We start from the raw sequence: 27,153 nt of genomic DNA on the forward strand, positions 1-27,153 counted from the left end.
AAATATTAAATGAAGCCATCTATTACCTCCTCATGTCAAGAAGATGCTGTTCAAAAAAGCATATCCAGAAACCACACCACCTTCATTTAGTGTAGCTGCCTTTGTTCTCATCAAATAACCACACTGGTCATTTATGATTACCTTGTCAGCCATAAAACTCTCACTGGACAATACAACTATATGAACTACTAGAGTGGTTTGTTTATGATTTTGTTACCGCAGATAGGCTCCAAAAACCCCAAATTCAGAAACCGCGTTTTCCTTGGCACATGTACCCTCGGGAACAAGATAGCAAGGTGATGCTGGTGGAAATATCCTTTGCATTAGGATGTATGCTGCAAGCTCAATTCCTCCATCCTTTCGCAGATGAACCAATGTTTCACGGACATTATCACCATAAATATTATTCCCTGTGCATGGCATTACACATACCTATTCAGTGATGAATGCAGAATAATTTGACTACTACACATTTCAGACAGAGGCCATACCTCCACCCTCCCTGTGGGGTTTAAGGACAAAACAACTCTGGAGATTCAATAGCAGACATTACTATACTATCATTTTCCAAGTTCCAGAGTCCTGCGAAGCATTGCCGTACTTTTTTTATGTCACCTTTGTTGTCAAAGAACCTGGTAAGAAGTGCATGATGATAAGAGGAAAAGAACTACTGTTGTATGAAGACTGAAATCTTAGACGGGCATAATGAATAGCTGCTACATATTATTTTGATAGTTGATAATTACAGAAATATAAAGGATTATCTCTCATCGAAGGATTTTTTTTATTCCATTTCATCTGTTTGTTCATCTGCAAAGAGCAAAACAACTTACCTTTCAAGCACGTATTCCTTTGCCAGTTCCTGTTGAATCTTTTTTGTCCCAACAAGATAATATGATATTGAAGGGCACTTTATTGCAGAAGAACGCTCAATTAAAGTTGTTTCTCTCCATTCCTACATATCGAGTGATACTTTTGTGAACCACAATAACCTCAATTACAGTTTATTTTTCGCATTGTGATAACAGCATTCCAAGGCAATTGTTTTAGCCAACAGAAGGTAAAGGTGATATAGTTCATATATCGAAATGATTAGAAAACGTACTGCTCTGCTCTAAAGTAGACAAGAGCAACCGGGCACCCATTTCTACATGGAAAAAGTTGAGATGGTCACTTTTTTTTTGGAAAATAGGTTTCCCCTGCTTTATTTGCATAAAGCGCAAAATATTTAGAGTACATTACAGTGTATTCTAGGCGCGCCCGCTGATCAAGAAGGTCACTTCAATCATCCGATCTTACATTCCATATAAATTTTCATGAAGACAAAGAGAACGTACTTACATGACTAGTGTTCCATCAGGTTGGAGGTTCCCTTCTGCTTCTATTGCCGCAACAGTTTTGCGGATAGTTCTCACCCCGTACGTGTGAAACAGAGTTAAGAGAGAGATTTTTATTTAACTGCTTGGTGTATATGTATTAGATTCAGATACAGGATTTATAAAGGTTTGAATGCTATTAAATTTTCCATATCAAATTAGATCCTCAAAAAAAGTTATGTTTGGTTATATTTGAAGGATATGTTTCTTTCAGGGCAACAGTGATCCAATACTGATCATACATATATCTCTCTTCTTGCTGAACAACCACCAGAACTACTGCACTGATAACAGAAACTTTAGTTAGTTATAAGACTTAAAGACTTGTTTTGCATCATGTCATAGCAACCTTGGATTGTTGTACTCAGCCCATGCTCTAGCTAACGCTTCAGCATGCTGGGTGATTGCTGTGTTTCCAAGGACACTTGCTTGATCCAAACCAAGTTCCCTCTCGTGCATCCTAACCAGGTTTCTGCACATTGCACATTACTATTTTTTGAAACGAATTGCACATTACTATTCAAGTTATCTTTTGGCAATAGGGAAATGATGAGAAAATAGAAGGCAAAACCTTTCTACTAAAAATGACAATCAAATAGAACTCTGGTGAATGGTGATGTGTAGACTTTTAGAGTTCTAATCCAAGTGAATATTTTCACTCCCGTCTGCCTGATTGTGAAATCAATGAATAACTGTGTTGACTTTCATAAGGTTGTAGCCAGGATGACAAACAAACCATGATGTACTATGTGCTTACGGTGGGGAAATCGCTCTGTGACTTTGACGTGACACATTCAATTATATCAGTGACAAATTTGCACTTATCATGTTGTGTCATTCCAAACATGCATGACTGTAATTCAATAGAATTTCACTACTACAGATAGCATTTGTAGGGGCGGCTTAAGACCATTTATAGGGGCGGTTTGGCCAGCCGCCCCTACCAAACCGTCTCTACAAATCATGTATTTGTAGGGGCGGTTCCCAGACCGCCCCTATAAATCAATTTGTAGGGGCGGCTGGTGCTACAGCCGCCCCTACAAATCAATTAGTAGGGGCGGCTAGTGTTACCAGCCGCCCCTGCTATTCGATTTGTAGGGGCAGCTGTAGTACCAGCCGCCCCTATAATACCTATTTGTAGGGGCGGTTCTGTCTAGAACCGCTCCTACAGTACATTTTCCGGCAAAAAAAAAATCAAATTTACAATTCAAATTCGACCAGAACCGCCCTGTTTGTTTCCGCGTATTCCCACGTTCGTGTTACGAGTGAGCGATACGTTCCGAACCGCATTCGCTCAACGTCCTACCGAACACCCCACGACCAACGTTTCGAACCGCGTTCGCTCAAGAGTATTATATAAACTACAAGCATAAGAGTATTATATAAACTACAATTACAAGTCTAATTCACAAGAATATATACAATCCATCATTAAATAGACATAATTCACAAGGTAAAACCAATGTCAAATTCTATACACATTGTTATCAACGGCCTAGAGCTAGCCTTTCGGTCTCATGAAGGTGTTGGTACTAAGGATTTCTACCTAAGTTAGACTCTCGGTCGTGCCTTTGACGTGTACAATCTGGTCCAATATGAAGTTGCAAAGGTCGCCGACGAGCTCTAAGAGTTGGTCATCCTTGTATGGGTCTCTTTTCATTTATTTCTCTTCTTTCCACCACAAGAGAACAAGTTTTGGTTTAGTATTTCATACCATGTACGAAGTTTTTATACTACGGGTGAAGAGGTTCAAACTTACCCTTAAGGGGTGTCTCCTGTAGGCACCGGTGTTACTCATCATAGAACATACATAGTATCCACAATGTACACTTTCAGGCTTCTGCTTGGGCACTGTGTGTTTTGCATATGAAAATGTTAAGTAATGCTTTTGACAACCATGTAATGGAGTACTGAAGAAGTAAGTTACACTTACCGCATATAGTGTTTTTATAGCCAGCTTTTCCTTCCTTGTTGGATCATGCCTTTCGTGATGTTTAGTGACATAGAACCTAAACGTCTCTGAGTAACACCAGCCCATCGGGAGTTGTGTAGTCTATCCTCCACTGCATGAACTCAGGCTTCACGGTATGCACCTCGACCCTAGTGTAGTCCGGCGATATCTTATTATTGTGGTGTAAGCCACCGGGAGGATGTGCCACACCCATTGCCACCTCCATCACAATGTTTTGCCAGCCACTGAGAAACACCAAGGTGCACCTAGTTGGTTCCCGTATGCGATCGACAGGGGTTGTGGCTGCAGTGGAACCTTGGCTGCTAGGAACTTTCGGAGGGCTGCCAACTAATGTCAGTTCTCCTAGCAGCGTCATTAATATCCGTGGCTCCGTAGACAGTCCTTGCTCCTCCAGCACCTTTGCAACTAGAGCCTTCACTTGGAGCTCAAGATTAGTCTCCCAGTCTCTACCATGTTTCTTATACATATGCATGTCCTCTTCGAATGCTTTCTTCCAGGTCATCCTTTTCCCTAGCCCCCTGGTGCGGCTTGTGTGCTCCTTGTTTCCCAAGCCAAGGCTAAGCTCGTCCCTCTCTCTGGAATGATTGAATGAGCCCTTCTCCTTGTCTTTAGCATATTTTAGTATCCTTGATATTGCCTCTTGGGTCTCCGGCTTATCAAACTTAAAATTACCGTCGGATGATTCTGTACTCCTCGCATATATCCAATTCCTTGAGCGTACCTTCAAATTCGTCACATCAATATTCCCTGCAGCTGCGGCCTCTTTGTCCATCTTCCTAAACTGCTCTTCCTTGGCATAGTAGCCACCGGCCTAGATGATGGTGGTGTTTGTTCCTCTTCGCCAGCTCGATGTTACGGGCACTGAGCTCTAATGCCCCTAGTGAAGTCTTCTGAGCCACGAGCTCCTCCCATTGACTAGGAGTTATGTTGTCGAACTCGTTGAAGGGAGTTAACCCCTTTTGGATATACTTCTTCTTGAGCTCCGACCTCCAACGTCAGAATGACTCCCATCATCCTGAAAGCATTTTTTTACCAATTCGTGCTTACCGTCCAGAAATCTAAAATTGAGCTTCAGCTGCCTATCCCATAGTTCATCCTTTTTCTTCTCTGGTACCTCTTTCTAGTTAGGGATTACTGGGTTCAATCTATCTCTAACTAGGGCCCCGATCGCATTACGGAATCATCCTCTTAATTCCTTCGGCTCAAGGATCTCCCCTGCTGGCCCGACCTCCGTTATCACATAGCATGCCTTATCTGGATATTGATTTGCTTTTCTATCCCCTCGTTTCCTCTTAGGCTTGGTAGTTGTGGTTGTGTCTTGAGGTTGTGGAGCAGAGGCCTCAATGTCCATCTCTGTGGCTGTTGCCTCTGCTCTCCTTTCCTCTACTCCGTCTTGTCTTGTCCAGCGAGATGTCGCGGACGTCGACGTCATCTTTTCTGAGTTTTAGAAGGGACCTGTATATACGATAGGTCAAAGTGTTAGCAGAGGTAACACGGCCAAAGCTTTAGCAAAATTTATAAGCTAAGGCTTTATCCCTACCTCCTCATTCGGGTCAAAATCCTTATCCAAATCTTCCTCTGTTGGCCTCCTTCTGGCTTCATATGGGAAAGGATCCTTGGGACTTATATATCCCTCTTCTAAGTCATCATCATCATCCTCCTCTTCTTCTTCGCCTTTAGCAGCCTCTCCTGCTCTTCTTTCTGCTCCCCCTTCCTCCTCGTCACACTCCTCCTGAGTAAGCATCACTTCTAGATCCTTTTCTAACTCGTTATTGAACTGTTCCTGAGTAAGTTGGTCCTCTAGTGCTTGCTCCTCATAGGTTGGCTGCTCATCATGCTCAGAGCATCGGGCTGCACTGTCTGGTGTCCGCAACATTATTTCGCGCTTTGTTCTAATAGATACAAGAAAGTGTGCTTTAGGTATGCAAGAAGGTATAAGAAATCAAAAAGGTCTATAAACCAAAGTAGTCCTATAAAACAACAATATATTAAAAAAATGAGTAGTAGCAGTAGTAGAGGCCTTAGAAACGTGTCAATCATCATTTGATCATGAACTTGGAGCATCAAGGCATCATAACAAAGAAGAGAGGAGAAGGTAATGTAGGGGTCGCTGCTAATGATGCCAAGTTCCTCACAAGTTCTTGATCATCAGCTCATATTTCATATAATGTATGGACTTAGACAATTTCATCATCGGCAAAACAAAGGAGAGGAGAGGAGAGGGGAGATTTGGCAAAAAAAAGCAACAGCTGCTTAACAAACATAGAGAGGAAAAGGTGTAAAAAAAGCAGCTGCTGCTTCCCAAACATAGAGGATAGGAAAGGTGGTAAAAATAGAGGAGAGGGGAGATTTGGCAAAAAAAAAGTAGCTACCGCTTCCTAAAAAAAGCAACAGCTGCCATACCAAGGGGACCAAGCAAGCAAAGCCCACAGCATGCTCTGCACAGCCATCTGCTCAAGTTATTAACTGAACTGAGATTCAACAAAAAAAATTGAAATAGTTCACACTTGTACAAATGAAAGCACAGTCAACACACACAGCCACATCAAAAATGGAAATGAATGAAACTGAACAAAAAAAGACTACTAAAACTAAACCACTAATAACTATAAGCTAATGGAAACATTTCAATAAAATCTACAAGACCAACTTAAGAGATAACACAAAGACTACAATAATTAACAATATCGAAGACATGTGAGAAAATAGCCAAAGCAAGCCATTCTAGGGAAGAATAGGGGTTTGATTCTAAGGGCAACAAATAATTTGTAGCTAGGGAGGCTATAGATTCTAAGGGAAGTTGAAATGTCATGACATATTTCAGATTCAGACCACTAAGGGAAGTTGAAATATCATGACATATTTGCATCAGTATTGTAACACCCCCTGGTGTTTAGCTTCCACATTTGCACTACATTTCATGAACATGAGCATCATGCATCCCTTCGTGAACTTATAGCACATGAAACATAATTTCGAAACATTGCAACATGTTGTATATTTCATGTGTGTTGTTCTTTTATGAAATGTAAAGTGTGCAACACTTAAGTGCAACATGTGCCACTCACTTAGTGAAACAAGGTTAGTTAATACTATGCAACGAGATCATGAAACGTGTGAAACATGACTATGAAACATTTGTAACATTTCTTGTGTTTTTCATTGTTTCAGTACATACCTTGATTGATTCTTGTGTGACCAATGCGTGGTGTGGCTAGAAATGCTTGTAAGTAACTTAGTTACACATAAAATGTCTTTTGGAACATTGTTCATGTTGGTCACTTTGACTAATTAGGTTTCCAAAGTCATGGTTGACCAAATTTGACCCCTGAACCCTTTTGTTTGACTGCTTAAAAAGTGTGGTTTAGGATGTTTGCATGTCGGAGCAACCTAAAGCAAAGATTAGAGAATTATGTAAGGAACAAAAGTTATTTTATGGCCATCTCATGAAAATGTGCACAACATGTTCAATTTGGACCCACAAGCCAGAAATCAGGGCTAATTCTTCACTTAAGAATTTTTCTAAGTATTGATTGCAATTACAGTTTGAAGGAGCTGACTTTGGCTCGATTTTACTCTGTATCCATTGGGAATTAGTCCTTGGCACTTAAATAGAAATTGAAGATGGAAGTACGGGCTACAACTTTCATGTTCATTGTTTCCTCTAAAATGTCACGGTTTAGGAGTTAATCGGTGTCAATGTTCGCCTGTCAGTCGGACTGGATGAACTCTGAATCGCGTTTTCAGAAAACCTTCAGTGATCATGGCCGACCGGTTTAGAAAGGCGATGACGCATGTGTGCCGCGTGTCGCCGCTCGCCTGAGCACGCTGGCCACGCGCCATGGACGCCCTGGCACGGCCAGCCGCGTCTTGAGCACCCCGCGCGCCTGCCCGACGCACTCAACCGCTCTAGTTCGCCTTTCTTCGCCTCCACCCGCGCGTTGCGCCAAGCAAGCAACCATCCGCCATTGCCAGCCGCACCTTCGCCTTCGCCTAGCTTCCATGCCTTTGCAAAAACACGTTGCCCCGTTCACCTAGAGCTTCGCCGTGATTCCCTTTACCATCTCCACCTCACCGTCGAGTCGATCGTGCCTCGGTAAGGGCGTATTCACCATTTTTCCCCACCGCAGCCATGGTAGGACCTCGCCGGCGTTGTCGCTCCACGCGGACAACTGCCACCGTGACCCTCCCATCCCTCCTCTGCCTTACGCTAGATCCTAGGTGCACTGCTGATGCTCGTAGCGCCTTCTGTTCTGGACGTAGCACCGTAGCCTCGCCGGAGCCAGCCGTGCCGTGGCCGAGCGCCGCCGTGGCCATCGCCACCCCCGCTAGCGGCGTCAGTAGCTGCAATAGAAGGTTCCCCTAGGTCCGCTTAGGTGAGGCGAACATGTTGGCACCTTTGCCTTCGCCGGAGAAGCCACCGGCGGCGAACTGCGCCACCGGCCGTTCCTTCTCCCCTGCCCTGTCTCGCTGACGCGCGGGTCCCTCTTGTCAGCGCCGCGGCTGAAGCGGGAGCCCAGCGTGGGCCGCGCCATTGTCTGGGCCACGCCAGCGCGTGTTCTTGGGCCGCCATTTCCTCGGGCCAGCCCAACATCAGTGAAATGGTTTCCTTAATTGTTTTGTTTAATTGTTTTTCATAGTTTGGTGTATAGATTCAAAAATATGTAACTAAAGTTTGGTAGATCCAAAGGATATGGTTCCAATTTTGTGAAGTTCCTAGTCATGTCTAGTATTTAACAAAAATATTATATGAGCACATGTTTTAGAAATTTTTGATGAATTAAATAGGACTTTGAAATGTTTTTTTGGATACATGCAAACTTGTTTGAATTTTATCTTGAGTTTCTGTGATCCAAAAATTGTGAAATTTTGTGGGTAAGCTAGTATTGCTTAGTAGAAGCTCTGGTTAAAATTTGAGAGACATTGCATGTGTAGTTTTTGAGTTATAGATTTTTCCTCTTATCATTGGTAGATACTTGTGTGAATTTTTGTAAATTATCTATGAATACTATGGCCATGAAACTTGGTAGGTAGTATCTTGGTACCTTATAGATGCTAGGAAAAATATGAAATCTGTTGCTTGACACTTTTCACTAAGGTTTCCTAATTATGTCATTTTAAGTCATTCTGCCTTACCATTTTTGTGTAGGTTGTTATACTTACTCAAATGGTGTGAAATTTTTATGGTAGTCTACTTAGAGTATGTAGTGTCTACTGTAATTTTTGTAGAATTAATGGTGTAGTTTTCATATATGTTTACTATTTCCACTAATTAATTAAATAAATTAAGAAAGGTATTAAAAGAAATGTTTTGGGGATGAACACCCTACTTTCTGGTGTGCTTGTGATATGTGTGATATGTCAGTAAAGTTGGTTTTGTCCAATTAAGTGTTTATATCATAAGTTAATAATTATTTGTTGCATCATGTCCCGCTGGACAGATCTGGGGACTTTGGAAAGTTCCCCATGATAATTTGGTTTTATGTGATTGTGATGAATACAAAAGCTGTAGATAACTTATGTATCTAGCTCCTGTCAAAATTTGAGGGCATTTGGCCTAGTAGTTTAGAAACTATAGCTGTTTAAAGTTAGGTTCCAGTCTTTGCTTGTTCTCTGCCTTGTGAGGACAGAGTTCTATTGATTTATGAGTTCAACCTAGTAAAGGTTAGAATCATGCTTTGAGGTCTGAAAATGTTTTGTAGACAATTTTATAAGCTTTCCAGGTTGTCTTGTTGCATATCAATTGGATTTATAAATCTCCAGTTATGGCTAGTTTACTGTACCGATATATAGTCTCCATTTGGTTGTAATACAAATGCTTGAGTGTATGCTTGTGCAATGTTCTCATTGATTGTTTTAGGGATTAGCCTAACTTGAGAATATGCTTAGGGGCAGGTGCTAGGTCATTAATGGAAGATGAGCAATTATACCTTAGGTTATATAAACGTGGTAAGTGAAAGTGATTTGAATAGGGCTTAAGTTGGAATATGCAAACTACAGCGAACATGTGCATTCCCCGAGCATCCCCGACATTCGTACATGTGCATCCATGATATTTATCTTGCGCATTCATGCAATAGGTGTGCCGGAGGGAGTGACATTGCTGGAGTTCGAGGGAGCCAACCAGGAGGAGGAACCCGAGGTGCAGGAAGCCGACGAAGCAGTCGCCGCGGAGGAATTGCCCGAGTGCCCTGACCACCAGCCTTCCTCGTTCCTGAAAGGCAAGCCCCGGAGCATATTAAGCCTCCTATGTTTTCACAAATACATTGAGTATCTTTTCTTGTTGATGATGCATTAAGTATAGGAATTGGTTGAAACCAATTGCTGCATTATATATCCTTCCTTGTCCAGATATCGCACTGGAATCCTATTTAAGTTCAGGAACGGGTTAAATGCTTAGCCATGCTTAGTGCGGTAGAAGTCAGGTGATTTCCTGTCACCTGCGAGCTTTAGGATGAGGTGGATCACGGTTGGCTATATTTGCTATCGTGGAAAAGAACCATGTGAATAATGAATTAAGACCGGGATGGGTCTTGTGTAGGTTTGAACATAGTGACTCTGTCTGAGTCGTTTAAGGACCGATACGCTGTACGTCCTCATGTCATGTTGAACGCAGCCTAACACTTAGCTGCCCGGATAAGTCGTTCCGACCGCGAAGCCTAGTAGCTCGATTCAGGCCGGGAACGCGAGCAGTGGCGACACTCTGGAGGTAGTAAGGATGTGCGGAGAGCCATTGGCATAAGTCCAAGGCGGGTTAGAGTCCCGAACAACCTTGGCAGAGTGGTTCTCTGAGAATGCCGATCTGTTCAGATCCGCGACTCCTGAATTGTACCAAAGGTGACTTGTTGCGACCCTGACGGGGGAAGCAGGGTTTGTGTTTAGGAATACCCCTCCAGCTGGATAGGAATCGATTCGAATCGCCGTCTCTCCCGGATAGTGAGAACTTGACTGAGCAGCGGCAACGTAGATTCAATTAACTTAACAATATGGTTAAATGGATGATGATAAGGTTGCCACAATGAATACCTGATATGGTTATTAATGTTTGCACCCTAATAAAAATGATTGCTTAGTACAGGTGCTAACATAGATGATAGGTTAATGGCTAAAAAGTCACTGCTAGTTAGGTTAAGAGTTGATCATTATTACTTATGCCTTTCTGCAAAAAGAAAGTGTCAGCCAGCTCCACTACATTAAGCTATGCATAAACCTTGGTGTCATTTGTTTGGTTTTCGATGGGTAAGTCTAGCTGAGTACATTCCCGTACTCAGGGTTTATTCCCTCTTGTTGCAGATGACCTCCTATATCAGGGATTCTGCAAGTATTGTCTCCACCCGGCGGGTGATGAGGACTAGATCATGGGCATGATCTCCTTTCTCTTATCTGAATGCTTTTGCGGTCTGTGATCAGCAAACCAGTATGTGTATTTGAACTCGGTGTGTGAGTCAAACTATTTGCTTCCGCATGTTTACAAGACTTGTTTTGTAATAACAATGACTCTGTGATGATGTAACCTATTTGCGAATGTATGCGAAATGTTGTAACGTACGATATGTTATGTTGAATTACTGTGATCTTGGTTGCATGCAAGTTGGTTTGAAATCCTTCGAGATTTCGGTTGACTACCGGGTTTATATGGGCTCAAGTTCGAGAATTTGATCGTTTCGGCGATTGTTTTTGTACTTGTGCTCTTATAAATTGGTCGGTTCCGTGACAAGTATAGTAGGGCTACTCAACTCACAAGCTAGCTCACTATGCTTGATTTGCTTGTTGACGAACTGATGCATAAATGGATGCAATCAGTCTTAAGCAGTAGCAGGCTGTGTGTTGTAGTGATTATTTCAGATTCAGACCATGCACTTGTGGTTTACACAATGGGTTCCTTAGTATACTTGTGTAGGCTTAACACAAATTGTGTGTGCCCTTTGTAAGCAAAGGAAGAAGATCAAGCGCTGCTACTACGAATTATTAAACATAAAAGATGCTCAATTCGATACATCAAAATATGACATTGTCTTTACCACCTATCATTGATTTTACTGCCTCTTGATATTGCATAGATATAGTTCTACCTCTTGATATTACATAGATATAGTTTATGTTAGAGCATACTATCTCTGCCTGTTCTGTTCCTGATCTTTTGTTTTTTTGTTGTGCTGCAGATACATTCCACTGCAAATCTACTGGATAGGAACAATCTAAATAAAGTATGACACGAAAACAGGATACTTTCAAGTTACTGACCTGGGAAGGATTGCCAGTTATTGCTATATTAGCCATGGAACTATTTCAACATACAATGAGTATCTGAAACCTACAATGGGTGCTATCGAGCTGTGTCGACTGTTTTCTCTCAGTGAAGAATTTAAGTATGTAGGTGTTAGGCTAGATGAGAAAATGGAACTAGCAAAGCTTTTGGACCGTGTGCCAATTCCTGTCAAAGAGAGTTTGGAGGAACCTAGTGCAAAGATCAATGTTCTGCTGCAAGCATATATTTCTAGGTTGAAACTGGAAGGCCTTTCTCTTAGTTCGGATATGGTCTACATCCAACAGGTAGGGTTATTTTTTTCCACACATACTCTATAAATTCTATCTGTTTGACACGACGCAGTTCAAACAAAATATTAGGAGTTCATACAAATTACTAAATTCAATCAATCAATTCTCATATGAAATTTAAATTTCAAAAAATATAAATAAAGTATCATCCCAAGGCAAACGTAGTCTCAACGTAACTATAGTTTCACAAGCAAAGTTCATCACATCAATCAAACTGGACCTATGAATGGACCACAGTACAGTGCTCAGCAACAATGAGGTCACGATTGTCGACTCCTCTTCTACCCAATATTGCTTAATGAGATCATTATTATCATCGGAAAAATATCATCTAGAACATTCAAAATGATAATCAGAAGTTCATTCAAAAATTAGGTTATAGTAGCTACAATTCACAATTCCAGCAACCCCTCCACAGATTGTTACTTATGCTGAAAAATCACAGTAATGACTCAGGATTTTGAGAAATATGAAGTAAGTACCGACTCTGCTTTAGGATACATCTGCTGTAGTGCATCTTGAATAAAGCCAACAACCCACATTTTTATAATGCTTTGATGGCCCCAAGGCAATAACTAGAGCTATTTGTACTGGCTCACAAAAATGCCACTACAAAAAAAAAGTGCAGCCCATATAAAGCTTTTGTATACTAGTGTGGTTTCTAGAGGCGATGCTCTCCTCAAATTGTTTTTGTACTAGTGCTGCCAAGTATGAGCTTGTTAAGCTTCTCTGCTATGTTTTGATTTACAGTGTTTATGTTTCAATTAGCACAACTTTTGGCGATCTGTATGTCAGTGAGATGGAGTGGGTGAGGGATAGTCTAGGCCAGGTGAGAAAAGCCTAAGCTGAAGAATTTGAGTATTTTAGAAATTGGTTTAACCACTAGCAGAACTTGAAATTGCGTAACTAATTATAGAAATTTCATAAAATAGCAAATCCAATTTCGATAGCATTTTTATGTTGTTATCTATCTTATAAAATCCATAAATCACCACAACAGCTTACTATGTTATTTATTTTATTTAGGCTAAACTATTCACCTAGAAATGCTGGGAAATTCAGCATGGTATAATGTAGGTAAAATCATGTTGCCAAAAAAGATTTAAGGGCAACAAATAATCTACAGCTAGGAAGGCCGGGGAATGGAGAAGGGGTTGGGAGTACCTGTAGAAGAACTGACAGAGAGGGACGTCGGCGGCTATGCGCGGTGGCCGGGGATCTGGACGCCGGAGAGCACGGGCAGCAGGGCCGCCCGTCGTTGGAGGAGCGCGGATGCCAGAGAGCACGGGAGGCAGCGGCGGTAGAAGTAGATGCCAGAGAGCGCACGCGGGCCAGCGAGTTCGGTGGTCGAGGTCGGAGAGAGAGCGCCGGTGGCGGGGACACCAGCTAGAGCACGTGGCCGAGCCGGCGGAGCTCAAACCCTAGCTGCCCCGGGCCATCGAGGTCGAAGAGAGAGCACGTGCGGGCCAGCGAGGTCAGAGGTACAGGTCCCAGATAGGGAAGTGGCAGGCCAGCCGGCGCTACGAGCTCGATCTGGCAAACCCTAGCCGCCCCGGCAGCCTGCGGAAAGGCGGTGGTTGGGGAACGGTGGACGGAGGTGCAGTTAGGTGAGGATGGAGGAGGTCAGAGAAGGCGGTTGTAGGCCACGGAGACGGCGGTGGCGGCAATGGGGGCGGCGGAGAAAAAAATCGGCAGCCTGCCGACGTCTGAGAGGAAGAAAGCGCCTAGGACTTAGAACAGTGGACGGAGCTCTTGCTTATATACCACAGGTTATTTCTAGGGGCGGTTCCTGATACAGCCACCCCTACAAATCGATTTGTAGGGGCGGTTCCTGAGTAAGCCGCCCCTACAAATATTTTTAAATTTATTTTAATTAATAATTTTGTAATTTATATATAAAGAACACAATGTAAATTTATATAATACTTTTTTATTATTCTATATATGTATAAATAAATATAAATATAAACAATTTCATGATATATATATACAGATATAATTTATATTTTCTTCTTTACAAAAAATAATATTTTAAAAATTTAAAATTTGAATTTCAAAACAACAAAGAGAATTTTAGGACACTAAATGACCTCAAATAAAAATTTTGTAAACATCAAAGTTATAGAACTCATCAAGATGTACAACTTATATTTTGGTCATCTTTTCATTTAACCAAATTTGAATAGTTCAAATTTTGAATTTCAATAAATATCAACTTTAAATAAGATTTTGAAACCTTAAATGGTTTCAAATAAGAAAGTCATGAACATAAAAGTTGTTGAACTCAGCACTATATACAACTTTTATTTTGGTCACTTATTCATGTGACAAAGTATTAGTAAACATTGTTCACAAATTCATATATGACTCATAGTTTCATGAAGTATACGAGAGACATGTTGATTTGTGAACGATGTTTACTATCACTTTGTGAGATGAAGAAATGACCAAAATAAAAGTTGTAGATCTTGATGAGTTATACAACTTTGGTATTCATCACGTTTTCAGCTGAAATCATTTAATTGTTGAAAATCTCGTTAGAACTTATCATTTTTTTTAAATTTAAAATTTTGAATTGCTCAAACTTTATCAAATGAAAAGAATGATCAAATCAACACAGTAACTTGATAGGGCATGATTTTAGAAAATTTTAGGAAAAAATCATCACATTTGGAGTTAGTATGAGGGAGAAAGACTAGTTACAAATTTTACTCAGAGATTAAAAAGAAAAATCACAACTGTTCGTGATGATGAATGATGAACAAGTGTGATTTCTCCTTTTAATCTGTGGCTTAAACTTGTAACTAGTTTTTCTTCCTCGTACTAACTCCAAATGTTATAGTTTTTTTCCTAAATTTTTCTAAAATCACGCTCTATCTTTTTAATCTAGTCATCTATCTTTGTCACTAATTTTGAACAATTCAAATTTTGAATTTCAGAAAATGATAGCTTCAAACCTAAATTTCAACCACTAAATGATTTCTACTATAAAGGTGATGAATATAAAAGTTGTTGAACACGTTACTATCTACAACTTTTATTTTGGTCATCTTTTTATTTGATAAAATTTGAATAGTTTAAATTTTAAATTTCAGAAAATGACAGCTTCAAACCTGACTTTTAATCACTAAATGATTTCAGCTGTAAAGGTGATGAATATAAAAGTTGTTGAACACATCACTATCTCCTACTTTTATTTTGGTCATTTCTTCATTTCATAAAGTGTTAAGTGATTTCATAAAGTTTTAGCAGTAATAGAGTGGATATTGAAATAGATTCATCTAGATGTTGCAAAGGGTAGTCTCACACACATGCATAAATATAGTCTCACACACATATATAAATATATAGTCTTACACATATACATAAATATATAGTCTCACACGTATGCATAAATAAAGTCTTACAAACACGCACTTACACAAACACTCCACGTTCAACAACTAGCTAGCCAGCTGTAACGATTTTCCCCTTGACACCTTTTCGTTCCCATGGCAATATATTTTTGGGTAAATTCTTTTCCACAACACTGATCTTCTTAGGAAATTCTATGAATAGTAACATCTCATCGTAGTTATTGTAAGCTTCAACATCATCTACGCCATCAACTCTGATAATGTGTTGTTTCCTGGCGGCAACCACGTGCTTTATCTTCTTCTTCGGGGGAGGTTACTTTGTGGGTCATCTTGTGAGACACATGAAGCGAGCATCCAAGGGTCATCTTGGTAGCCTAGATTCTTGAGGTCCAGGACTCTCAATCCAATCTCGTTCAGTTGGTGTTGTTTGATCCAGCGGCATCGAAACAGGGCCACCGTTATATCCCTTCCATAGTCAAGTTCCCATATCTCTTCAATGATTCTAAAGTATTGGATCTTTCTCCCCAATCCATCGAGAGCCTCTATTCGAACGCTGTTATTTTGGTTCACATATTTACTATCCTTTGCGTGGATATAGTACGTATACCCATTGATGTCAAAAGCATTCCAAGATGTCACTTGTCTCGGTGGCTCCTCCGCCATCCCACCGATGGTAATAGAGTCTATGGTTTCTCTAGGCGGTATGTTTTGGTCCTTCAACCATGTAGTTAGTCATTGCTTATGCTGTTTCATGACCCAATCATCCAAACTACCATTTCTCTCCGCTATAATGATAGCCAAGTGTTCATCAATATATGGTTGCATCAGTTGTGTACTCTACAAGACACTATAATGCACCTGACTCACCTCTTTGTGATCATGGTCGATGAACACTTTTCTACCATTGGTGCCCTTCCCAGCTAGCCTACCTTTTTGATGAGAATCGGGTTTACCAATCCCTTTCTGTACTTTTAGGTACTCTTGACAGCACTCGATGACTTCTTCAGTACTGTAACCCTCTATCATGGAGCCCTCTGGGTATGCTCGATTATGTACATATCGACTTAGAACCAACATGAACCACTCGTAGGACCATATTTTATGCAAGTAGCAAGGGCCTAGCGCCTGTATCTGATGAACCATGTGAATCATGAGATGTGGCATTATATCAAAAAAGCAGGAGGTAAACACATCTCTAGTTGGTTTTGTGTCTCCACCACAAATTCATGTAGGTCACTCAGCTCTTGCTTGACAATCATCTTCTGTGAGATCTTCAAAAAGAAGTAGCACATGCGGGTGATGGCCATTTTCAAGAACTCTGGCTTTATAGCCCTAATTGCAATAGGTAGAAACACTGTCAACATCACATGACAATCGTGAGCCTTACAGTGTGTTATTGACAAGTCCTTTATCGACACTAGCTTCTTCACATTTGCTGAAAACCCAGTCAGGACTTTGACCCCCCTTAGGAAAGTGCATATAGCTCTCTTCTTGTTTGGTGTTAGGTTGAAGCACACCACGGGCAGAGTGTATTTTCTATTAGCCTCAGGTACTGGGTGAAGCCGTGGCATCACGTTTAGCTGCACCATGTCTTTTTGTGCTTTCAGACCATCCTTTGACTTGCCTGTGTCCATCAAGGTAGCAATGAGACTCTCAAAGATATTTTTCTGCACATGCATAACATCAATGGCATGGGGGACCTCCAAGTCTGGCCAATAAGGCAGATACTGAAAGAAGATTGATTGTTTCTTTAAAGGTACGCCTTCGACAGGAGGTGTGCTTCTATCTATGTTCGTCCCATCTAGATTCTTCTTTCCATAGACGACGCGTATGTTTTTCACCATTCTATATATGTGTTCTCCATTATGACGTCTCTCTGGAGGGGGTTCAATCTCTGGGGTGTTGTCATAAAATCTAAAGAATAATTTATTGTGGTACTTGTGACTTGTCGTTAAGAAGCATTGGTTCCTTAGGTAAACTATCTTCTTGGATGCATCTAGGTACACCCATGTAGTACCATCCAAGCAAACCAAGCATCCTGTCTTCCCTTTGATTTGTCTGGACAAAGCAAATAGCGCGGAGTAATCATTGGTAGTAACAAATATTATTTCTCTACATATGAAGTCCTCCTTTCGGAACACATTGTACATCGGCTCCCCATGCCTCCATAGCCTCTCCATTTCTTGCATCAAATGCTCGAGGAACACGTCTATATCAATGCCTGGTTGTTTAGGGCCAGAAATAAGAATAGTGAGGAGAAGGTACTTTCTCTTCTGATACAACCACGTTGGGATGTTGTATATGGTCAAGATCACTGGCCAAGTGCTATGGTCGCTCATCCTCTCATTGAAGGGATTCATTCCATCGGTGCTCAAGCCAAATCATACATTCCTTGGGTCATCGCTGAATTCTTTGTGCTTCTCATCAAACCTTTGCCACTGACTACAATTAGTCAGGTGTGCAATCTTATCATCATCCACCTTGCGCTCATTATCCCACCATGTCATGAGTGCGACTTTTTTAGGGTTTAGGAAGATACGTCTCAAGCGGTCGGTCATTGGCAGGTACCACATTACCAAGGCAGGAATTCTTCTCTGCTTTGCATCGTTGTCTAATGGAGTGCCCTCTGGGGCTGAGATTCTTGTACCACCTTTTTTGTACCCTTCTTATTCATCTTTTTTCTCGTGGTGGCTTCATCCCCACCGTAAAGGTCATTGTTCTTGTACCGACTGGCCCCACACTGGGAACATTTATCCAGTGACTTGAACGTTTCGCCATGAAAAAGTATATAGTGGTTGGGGCATGCATGGATTTTTTTCAACCCCCATTGTCAATGGACTTATGACCTTCTTCTCTTGGTATGTGTTGGCGGGAACTGAGTTTGGTTGTGGCAGCACCCATGACAGGAGATGCAATAGATCATTGAAACTATAGTCTGACCAGCCGTACTTAGCCTTCAGGATGAGTAGCTCAAGCACAAAATGTAGCAATGTCTAATATGTCGGACAACCCTTTTCAACACCATACATAGTCTCCTTCGATGTTTTTGTCACACTTTCTAATTTTTCTAGACTTTTTGGGCTATTTAGTAAAATCTCTGGTCCAAGGGCTCGAATCATGTCCTTCAAATCATCTCCATCCCCGACACGTGCTCCACCATCATTATTGGCACCACCTTCGTCATTACCATCCCAACCACCAGCATCACCACCTTGTTCATTGCCAAACTCAGAATCCATTCATGCATCAAGCTCTGCTGAATATTGGGACAGGGATTCTATGGTTTTGTCATCGTATTCCTCCTCATTCTTGTCGTTAACAATAACCGTTTCACCATGATGAATCCACACTATATAGTCCTCAACAAATCCTCGCATAATCAAACGTGATCTGATGATAGTCACATATGTCCATGCCATACGGTTCTTGCAATCTTTAAAGGGACAAATAATTGTATCATTATTCTCTGTCAATGTCGTTGCATGCTTTTTTGCGGCTTCAATAAATTTATCCACCTCTTCACGGAAACCTGCCTTGAACCTTAATGAACCATACATCCAAGAGTTCCTGTACTCCATCTTTTACAACAACAATAAAACAAACATTAAAGGACTAATTCAGATATATATAAAAATGAATCAACTTAATAATTTTACTTGAGAATAATTGCATATACTTCAGATATAAATGAATATAAATCAAATATAATTACATGAAGCATACAAACACACCATGGTAGGGGAAAATTAATTAATAGCCCATTTATCCATAAATAATTAAAATACATATTTGTTGATTACAATAAATAATTTCAAAGGCAACAATTAGCAACAATTATATTTTACCTAATATCTTTCATACAAACCCTAGTTCAATTTCATCAAACCTAAATTTACAAAAATAAAATTAATAAAAAAACCCCTAGATCTAGATCTACATGCACATGAAACATCTATAAAATTAACTAATTGTTCACTAAAATCAAGAAACATGGACAAAATAAGGGTAGCATCTTGTTCCCCTACCTAATTTACCCTAGTACATTCAAAATTTGGGTCTAATTTGCTTTATAAGTAGCTCAAGCACCATAGAAGAGAGAGAAAAACAAAACTCTAATTACTCACTAACCAACCATTAAAACTTTTAAAAAAGTGTGGAATAATATTTTCTTACCTTCTACAACCTCTTCACCAAAGGATTTGAGACCAAAACATTCTCCCTTAGTAGAGCAATTTTTGGGAGGTACCCAAGGCCTCCCCACCTTTCTTTTCACGGGTTGGAGTGAGTGACCCAAGGAGGAAGAAGGTGCTCTAGTTTTTTTTATATGTGGATTATTTGTAGGGGCGGCTGGTGATTGGGCCGCCCCTACAAATAGCAGGTAATTATACGCCGGGCATTTGTAGGGGCGGTTCAATCACTGGCCGCTCCTACAAATAGAAACACTGGGGGCGGCTGGTGAGTGAGCTGCCCCTACAAATCAGACCCATTTGTAGAGGCAGCTCCATCATGAACCGCTCCTACAAAAAATTTGTACCGTTGCTATAAACCGTTTTTCACATAGTGTTTGATATTATTCTCTTATTAGACCTGTGAAGCTCTGATACACCACAAGCAAGCCCATTGGAAGATGTAGAAATGGTGTTGAGCTCCACTTGAAGAAGCAAGCCAGTTTCTCCATCTATGTAGTCTGACCTGGTAAGACCTAAACGTATTTCCTGAAAGATTTATACATAATTAACCATTTGTTAAGTTAGCAAGAATGCGAGATTATGAATTTCTGTTAATTGATGAATGCAACTGAAAAAGGCCATGTTTACCTCCTCCTTCAGTTCCATCATCTCCGAGTGAATATCTAAAAGCCTTTTAGTGAATAAATCGACCTCTTTCGTCCTGAAAGAATTGTGAGTTCCAAGTAATCAGAGTAGCACTGAAAGAGTTGATATCTTCAAAAGAACAGTTTCAAGGCCTTTTTTTTGGAGAAGGGTGGCTTTTAGGTAACTTTCAGAGTTTTCAGGCACTTGAAACAAAGCATGCATGCTAGGTTATTACATCTTTTGACTACTTTATGATTACATTGTTCTCCTAAAAAATGCACTTCATTGACACATAAAAACAGGTAAAAGTAATCATGTTTTGATTTGGCACTGAACTTATATCCAATTCAAAAAAATTCGAAGTTTCATCCATCATTACTGAACTATTTGACGTTTCAGATAAATCATTTTATGCAGATTTTTTATTGTTGGGATTAACCATTTAAGTCCATAAGAGAATAACCTTGCCAAAGTCTGTTGCAAGAACTCCCCATCCAAGCTCACACGATCAACAAGCTCGTTGAAAAGAGGAGCCAACTCAAGCGCCTGATCCCAATAAAATTTTGGAAATGACATTGGCAAAAGAGAAAATGGAGCGTGTAGTAGACCAACACCGGGTGCTTTTCCAGATCTCTGCAACACACGGTTTGTCGATAATCAATACAATTTGCCATGATCACAATTATAAAATTGTATTCAACTGAAATGTTCCAAACTAGATTTTTAGGACTCAATTTTTTAGATATCCTCCAGGATTTACCGGCCCAGTCGGCGAAGATGCTCATAGGGGGTTAGGGTATACGTGTGTGCGTTCATAGGAGTGAGTGTGTGTGTTGTGAGTGTCTAAGTTGTATTGTGCAATCGCCAAAAAAAAAAAAGAAAAATACACTCCATCAACAGTTCTTTCTTATTTATTCTAAAATATATATAGGACATCATCTCCGGCATGTACCAAGCTGCCGACCATGTACTAAATAAGTCGCCCCTTTATTTTACGGCATCTTAGCTAATATATAGAACCTTCAAATGGGAATCTTAATTGCCCTCTGTACCTCCCAAGATTCTCATACATGAAAATAGTCAGGTTGTGGCCATCCATCTAGCACCATAACTTACACTCAACATCCAAACTGAAATAGTATTTTCATATTTGAAAATAGTGTCCGGAGAGATCCAATTTCAGGGAACCTCCAGATGAAAACGACAGTAGTACTCAGGAACAGGGAGCACCAAGAAAAAAAAGAACAGCACCAGGGAGCACCAAGAAAAAAAGATCGGTGGCGCGGCAGACCCTGCCACGTCACCGGTTAGCAGCCCCGGTCGTCGCCACGTCATCCTCCTGCCACCATGCATGACTTGGCATAGGCGTTTCGCTGCGCTATGGCATTAGGCACGGCCAAAAGTGTTAGTTTTGAAGAAAAAAAAACAGTGTTAGATTTAAAATTAGTTTACAAAAAGTGTTAAAAATAAAAAAAGTTCTCCATATATGTTTCAGTATAATAATTCAACTTTTTCATGTATAAAAAATTTAGAAATTTTGCCATAGCAACAAGCACTATTCCAAAACAGCAAAAAGCTAAGAAGACACCCAGTTCAGTCACGTGGAGATAAAACGTGTCTCTAATGTTCGACCACATACGCGTCCTGTTGAAATGTCTCTATGATGTGTTAACTTGGTAAATGTAGATCTTTAGGGAGCATATACCACAGACGTGGATGAAGAAAACGTGTCTATAATATATACTCCAGACCCATCTCTAATGTAGGTGCTAATTCACAGACTCGAGAACCAAATCCGTCACCTGCTGAAGGGAACGGACCCAGAAAAAATTATGCAAGGGGCCTTTGTTGAGGAGAGGGGCGCCGTGTTGGTGGATGCAGGTGCATAACTAAATTGTGATGTGAGAACTCCATTCAGAGAATACGAGCTTGGTGTGGATGTGGAAAATCCCGATTAGGGCATCACAAACTGATTTTTGGTGGGGGCAATCAAATCTCAGTTCGGGAAGCACGGGTTTTTGTCTTAGATACGAGCTCAATATGAGTTGTGATTGACAATCAAGCGATTTAGATTTTGACAATGAAGTTTGATCTCATGGTGGCAATGCTCGAATAGGGCATCTCGTGGATTTGATTTGGTAGCATTAGAGCTCCATTAGACTTCATTTGTGCTCAATTTTGAAGGCGTTAGAACCCGTTTTACCCTCCTGCATGCTTGATTTCAGAGATGTTAGAAATCGATTTTGGCAACTAGATGACCTAAACTAGTGGCTACCGTGAAGGTCCAGATTTCAGCTTGGACACATGCGTGCCTTGGAAAGAGGAAGAAGATATCAGCGAGTGAACCTTGCTTGCGTGAGAGAGCCAAATCGGCTCTCCTGCTTGAGCAAGGACTTTGTTACCGAGTTAGCGTGCTCAAACGTCTAACTTTGCCTTCCATTGGCAAGCTCTCGTCAAGGAACCAAGCATGGTCAAGGTATGCTTACATTTGATTGTTGTTGCAGTGAAGGATAATTCCATACAAAGGAAGATAGCACATGGTTGCTATGGGTTCTCGCACTAGAATTTTTGGTCTCGTGTACGTGGTGATGATTTTCGAGTTATCAATTAGGGTACTAAGTGAAGAGCTCGAGGAAAATGATTGTCCAGAGATACGATGCTCCTACATTTCCAAATTGTCCCAAGTAAAGCTTTATACTATTCTTCATGGCGTGTTCCAGAATGTCTATTTTATTTTTCCTTGTAGTTTTGAACTATGTGAATAGATTTATTTTCTTGTTGAATTTTTATTGTCCCCTGTGAATTATTTTTTATTTTAACTGCTCATTTGTGTCGCTGTCAGCCAATCAGTGGCCGTGTGGTACCGGGCTATAAGTTGTATTTTATCTGTTCAATTATTATGTCACTGTGAGCCCATCAGTGTCGCTGTCAGATCACTAGACTCCCTTTGTTTCTAATCCACCGGTACCAAACGAAGCGTGAAAAGCGAAACGTAATTCCCGTGGAGCACATGCGTGAAAGCGAAACAAATGAATTTTTTATAACCAAAGTGCGGCCAAATTTTTTTATGGTGAGGACAGGACAATCAAATACGTACAAACATATGTCCAATGGGCCTAATAAAACAGTAAAATACACCGGAAAGCAAATCTCGTGACCAGAATGTTTTTGGCTCCCAAATTCAACAAACCTTTCCACTTCTAGCAAACAAGATTTAAAGAGATAAATATATTACCTTTTTTTAATGAAATGTGCAGATGTTTTAGAACTTATTTTCTTTGTTAGTTAATATTTTTATTGTTAATAACACAAGTAAAAAAAAAACAAATTTGGATCAGACTCAATGTATGAAAAATATTTGTGGCCCTGGAGCAAAACAAAGATGAGCCCCCTATATCCTGATAAATAAAATAACTAAATTAGTTTCCATTATATGACGGGTATAATTTTCAATAATAAGAACTATAATAGGTAGTTAAGAACCTTCTCAAGCATTTATTGAATCACTAGGCAAGAACGCACACTATTATCTTAACTGAGAAATTAGATGATAATGAGAATTGAGAAGGCATGTCGGCAGAGAAGAAAAAGTAAAATTTAACTTATATGGAAAGAAGGGTTATGTTAATCATTTTTCAAATTAGATAGTTGTATAAAAATTTTATTTGAAATCCCCTTGCTTTTGCTTTTTATTTTTTATTTTCTTTTAAGTTGAAAATGCGGTGACGGGAGTCGACAGAGTTCGGACTGCTAGGCGGAAGGTGAAATTTTCCGGGACCCATACCTGCGGTGACTAAATTCGCGAAATGAAATTTCAAGGTCCCGCCAGCCAAAACTCGTCCCTTGCGCCCCCACCCAAAGCTCTACACGGCCAGCCAAAACTCGTCCCCTTTGTCAAAGTTTCGCTCGCCCAAACCCAGTCGCCGCCACCTGAATCCCACCAATGCTCCGTCCCAAGCCTCCAATCCGCCCCCACCCAATCTAGAAGCTGCACGAAGGAGGAGCTGCACCAAGGAGGAGCATAGGAGATGTGCCACGAGAAGCTGGGGAGGAGGAGCATGGTGGTCTCGCGGAACGGCGGAAATCAGCCGTGAGTGCCTCGACATCGCCTTCGGCACGCTGGGCCATGATGACCCCGACGTGGACAGGCCGCCACCCTCATCCATGGCAGCAATGAATCCCTGAACCACCTGGTAGGTTCATACCCCTCCCCTCTTTTTCGTGCTCACCACGTGTTCGATGCATTGCTCCTGCCGGCCGGTCTCGCTCTTCTCAAGGCTGGTTAGGCAGAGCAGCAAGTGCTAGTAAGGTGGGCTGTAAGCAAGGCATGTAATCCTGAGTTCCTGCTTATTTCCTTTTTACAGATAGAGTTGAGCTTGGCATGGAAATTCTCCTCCCGAGCGCGTCCTTGTATGGTATACGTACGTGTACATGCACGTATAGTATGGTGGACGGCAAGATTAGCTTGCTTGTTCCTCACGTATGCATCTTTGGATTTCCTTTCTTTTACTTTCTAGACTATTCTGTTCCGCCCGGTGGCCGTGGAGGGCGACGAGGTCGCCGCGTCTCGCCCTCGCCAGCGCCGCGTAGAGGGCGCCGCGAGGTCGTGATCCACCGCACCGCGGATGACGCCGGCACTAAGTTCCCCATGCTCACACGCACCAACTACCAGGAGTGGGCGATGTTGATGCAGGTGAACTTGGAGGCGGCGGGGTGGTGGTATGCTATCGAGCCGGAGGAAGACGAGGAGATCGTCTACCGCCATGATCGTCTGGCACTCGCCGCGATCCTGCGATCCGTTCCACTTGAGATGCTTGCAGGCCTTCGCGAGAAAAGGACGGCAACAGAAGCATGGGCGGCAATCAAGCGGATCCGTGTCGGGGTCCAGCGGGTGCGCGAGGCTAACGCGCAGCAGCTCCGGCGTGAGTTCAGCGCCCTGGTGTGGAAGGAGGCGGAGACCGCGGAAGATTTCGCGAACCGCATCACCGGGCTCGCCGCTGATCTATGTCTCCTCGGCGACAACGTCACCGACGCCGAGGTCGTGAGGAAGATGCTGCAGGTCGTGCCGGAGCACCTCGCTCAGGTGGCGATCTCCATCGAGACCCTGCTCGACATCAACAACATCTCCGTCGAGGAGGTGACTAGCAGGTTGCGTGCCGTGGAGAAGCGGCGCAAGCCAGCACCTGTCCTCGACAACCAGGGCCGGCTGCTTCTCTGTGAAGAGGAGTGGCTCGCCAGGCTCAAGCTCCGCGAGTCTGAGGAGAAGGGCAGCGGGAGCAGCTCCAGCGGCGCCAGTAGCAAGAAGCGCGGCGGCCGCGGGTGTGGCCATGGGCGTGGCAAAGGCGATGGCTCCACGTCACGCGACAGCAACAAGAGCCAATCTGGCAGTGGACAGGCCCTCAACCGCGACTAGTGCAAGCGTTGCGGCAAATACGGTCATTGGGCCAAGGATTGCCGTAGCAAGCCCAAGGCCGAGGTTCACGTCGCGCAAGCTAAAGAAGACTTAGAGCCGACGCTGCTGATGGCCCGAGCCACCGTCTTCCCCAACACTCCGTCCGAGCGCCGACCCCTGCGCATCATTGAGGTGAAAGTCTTCGCGCAGCTCGATGGCGAGACGGAGCGTGACGACAGCCTGTGGTACCTCGACAGCGGGGCAACCAACCACATGACGGGCTGCCGGGACGCCTTCATCCACATGGACATGGCGATCCGCGGCACCGTCAAGTTCGGCGACGGCTCAGAGGTCACGATCGAGGGATCCGGCACTGTGTTGTTCGAGGGCAAGACTGGCGAGCACCTCCCGCTCACAGGAGTGTACTTCATCCCGAGGCTGACCACCAACATCATCAGCCTTGGCCAGCTCGACGAAGGCGGCTGCGACGTCCATACCAAGGATGGCGTCCTTCGGATCCGCGACGACAAGGGTCGGTTGATCGCACGAGTCCAGCGCTCGGCGAACCGGCTGTATCTGCTACGCGTCAAGATTGGGCGACCACTCTGCTTGGTTGCACGTGCTAGCGACAGCGCGTGGCTGTGGCATGAGCGCTATGGTCATTTACACTTCGACGCCCTGCGCAAGCTCGAGCAGCGGGGCATGGTGCACGGGCTGCCCCACATTGAGCACGTCCACCAGCTTTGCGTTGATTGCGTTACCACCAAACTGGAGAGGAGTCCGTTCTCGTCGCAGGCGAAGCGGCGGGTAGAGGGGTTGCTGGACTTGGTCCATGGCGACCTGTGCGGCCCAATCACGCCGGCCACACCCGGTGGCAAGCAATATTTTCTTCTGCTGGTTGATGACAAGAGTAGGTACATGTGGGTGACGCTGCTCGCTGCCAAGAGCGACACCCTCGCCACCATCAAGAAATTCCAGGTGAAGGTGGAGGTGGAGATAGGTCGGCGTCTGCGTGTTCTGCGCACTGACAATGGGGGTGAGTTCACCTCTGTTGCGTTCGAGGAGTACTGCGCTGGGCACGGCGTCGAGCGGCAGCACACGGTACCGTACACACCGCAGCATAACGGTGTCGTCGAGCGGAGGAACCAGACTGTCGTCACCATGGCGCGCAGTTTGCTAAAGAGTCGGAACATGCCAGCGATGTTCTGGGGCGAGGCGGTAGCCACCGCCGTCTTCCTGCTGAACCGGGCGCCCACCAAGGCCGTCGACGGCATGACGCCGTATGAGGCTTGGCATGGTCGCAGGCCAGATGTCAGCTTTCTGTGCACATTCGGGTGCGTGGCGTACGTCAAGGCGATGAAGCCACGCATGAAGAAGCTCGACAACCATGGCACTCCGGTTATCTTCATCGGCTACGAGCCAGGCGCCAAGGTGTGGCGCTTCTACGACCCAGCGACGCATCGCGCCGTCGTGTCCAGGGACGTGGTGTTCGACGAACCGACGTCTTGGAGCTGGAACGACGAGGGCGAGGACTTGGAGGTCGCTGCGGACCTCGTCGTGGAGTACCACGCGATGGAGCTGGGTACTGGGCGCATCGACGTCGACACCACTGCAGGCACACCAGAGCCCCTGGCGACAGCAGCCCCCGCAGTGATCCCCGGCACACCCGTGGCGGGCACACCGG

The 27,153-nt window shown here is 42.9% G+C and overlaps 1 protein-coding gene and 1 pseudogene across 1 annotated transcript; one reads left to right on the forward strand and one right to left on the reverse strand.

Moving 5' to 3' along the window:
• Positions 1-30: 30 nt before the first annotated feature.
• On the reverse strand, positions 31-24,137 carry LOC136503400 (glutathione synthetase, chloroplastic-like; annotated as a pseudogene).
• A 621-nt stretch (positions 24,138-24,758) lies between these two features.
• Positions 24,759-25,490, forward strand: LOC136503401 (uncharacterized). Its single transcript, XM_066498491.1, has one exon. It carries the CDS (start codon positions 24,759-24,761, stop codon positions 25,488-25,490), a length of 732 nt encoding a protein of 243 aa, XP_066354588.1.
• The last annotated feature ends 1,663 nt before the right edge of the window (positions 25,491-27,153 follow it).

This window comes from Miscanthus floridulus, chromosome 14 (assembly GCF_019320115.1).
Source record: "Miscanthus floridulus cultivar M001 chromosome 14, ASM1932011v1, whole genome shotgun sequence".
Lineage (NCBI taxonomy): Eukaryota > Viridiplantae > Streptophyta > Magnoliopsida > Poales > Poaceae > Miscanthus > Miscanthus floridulus.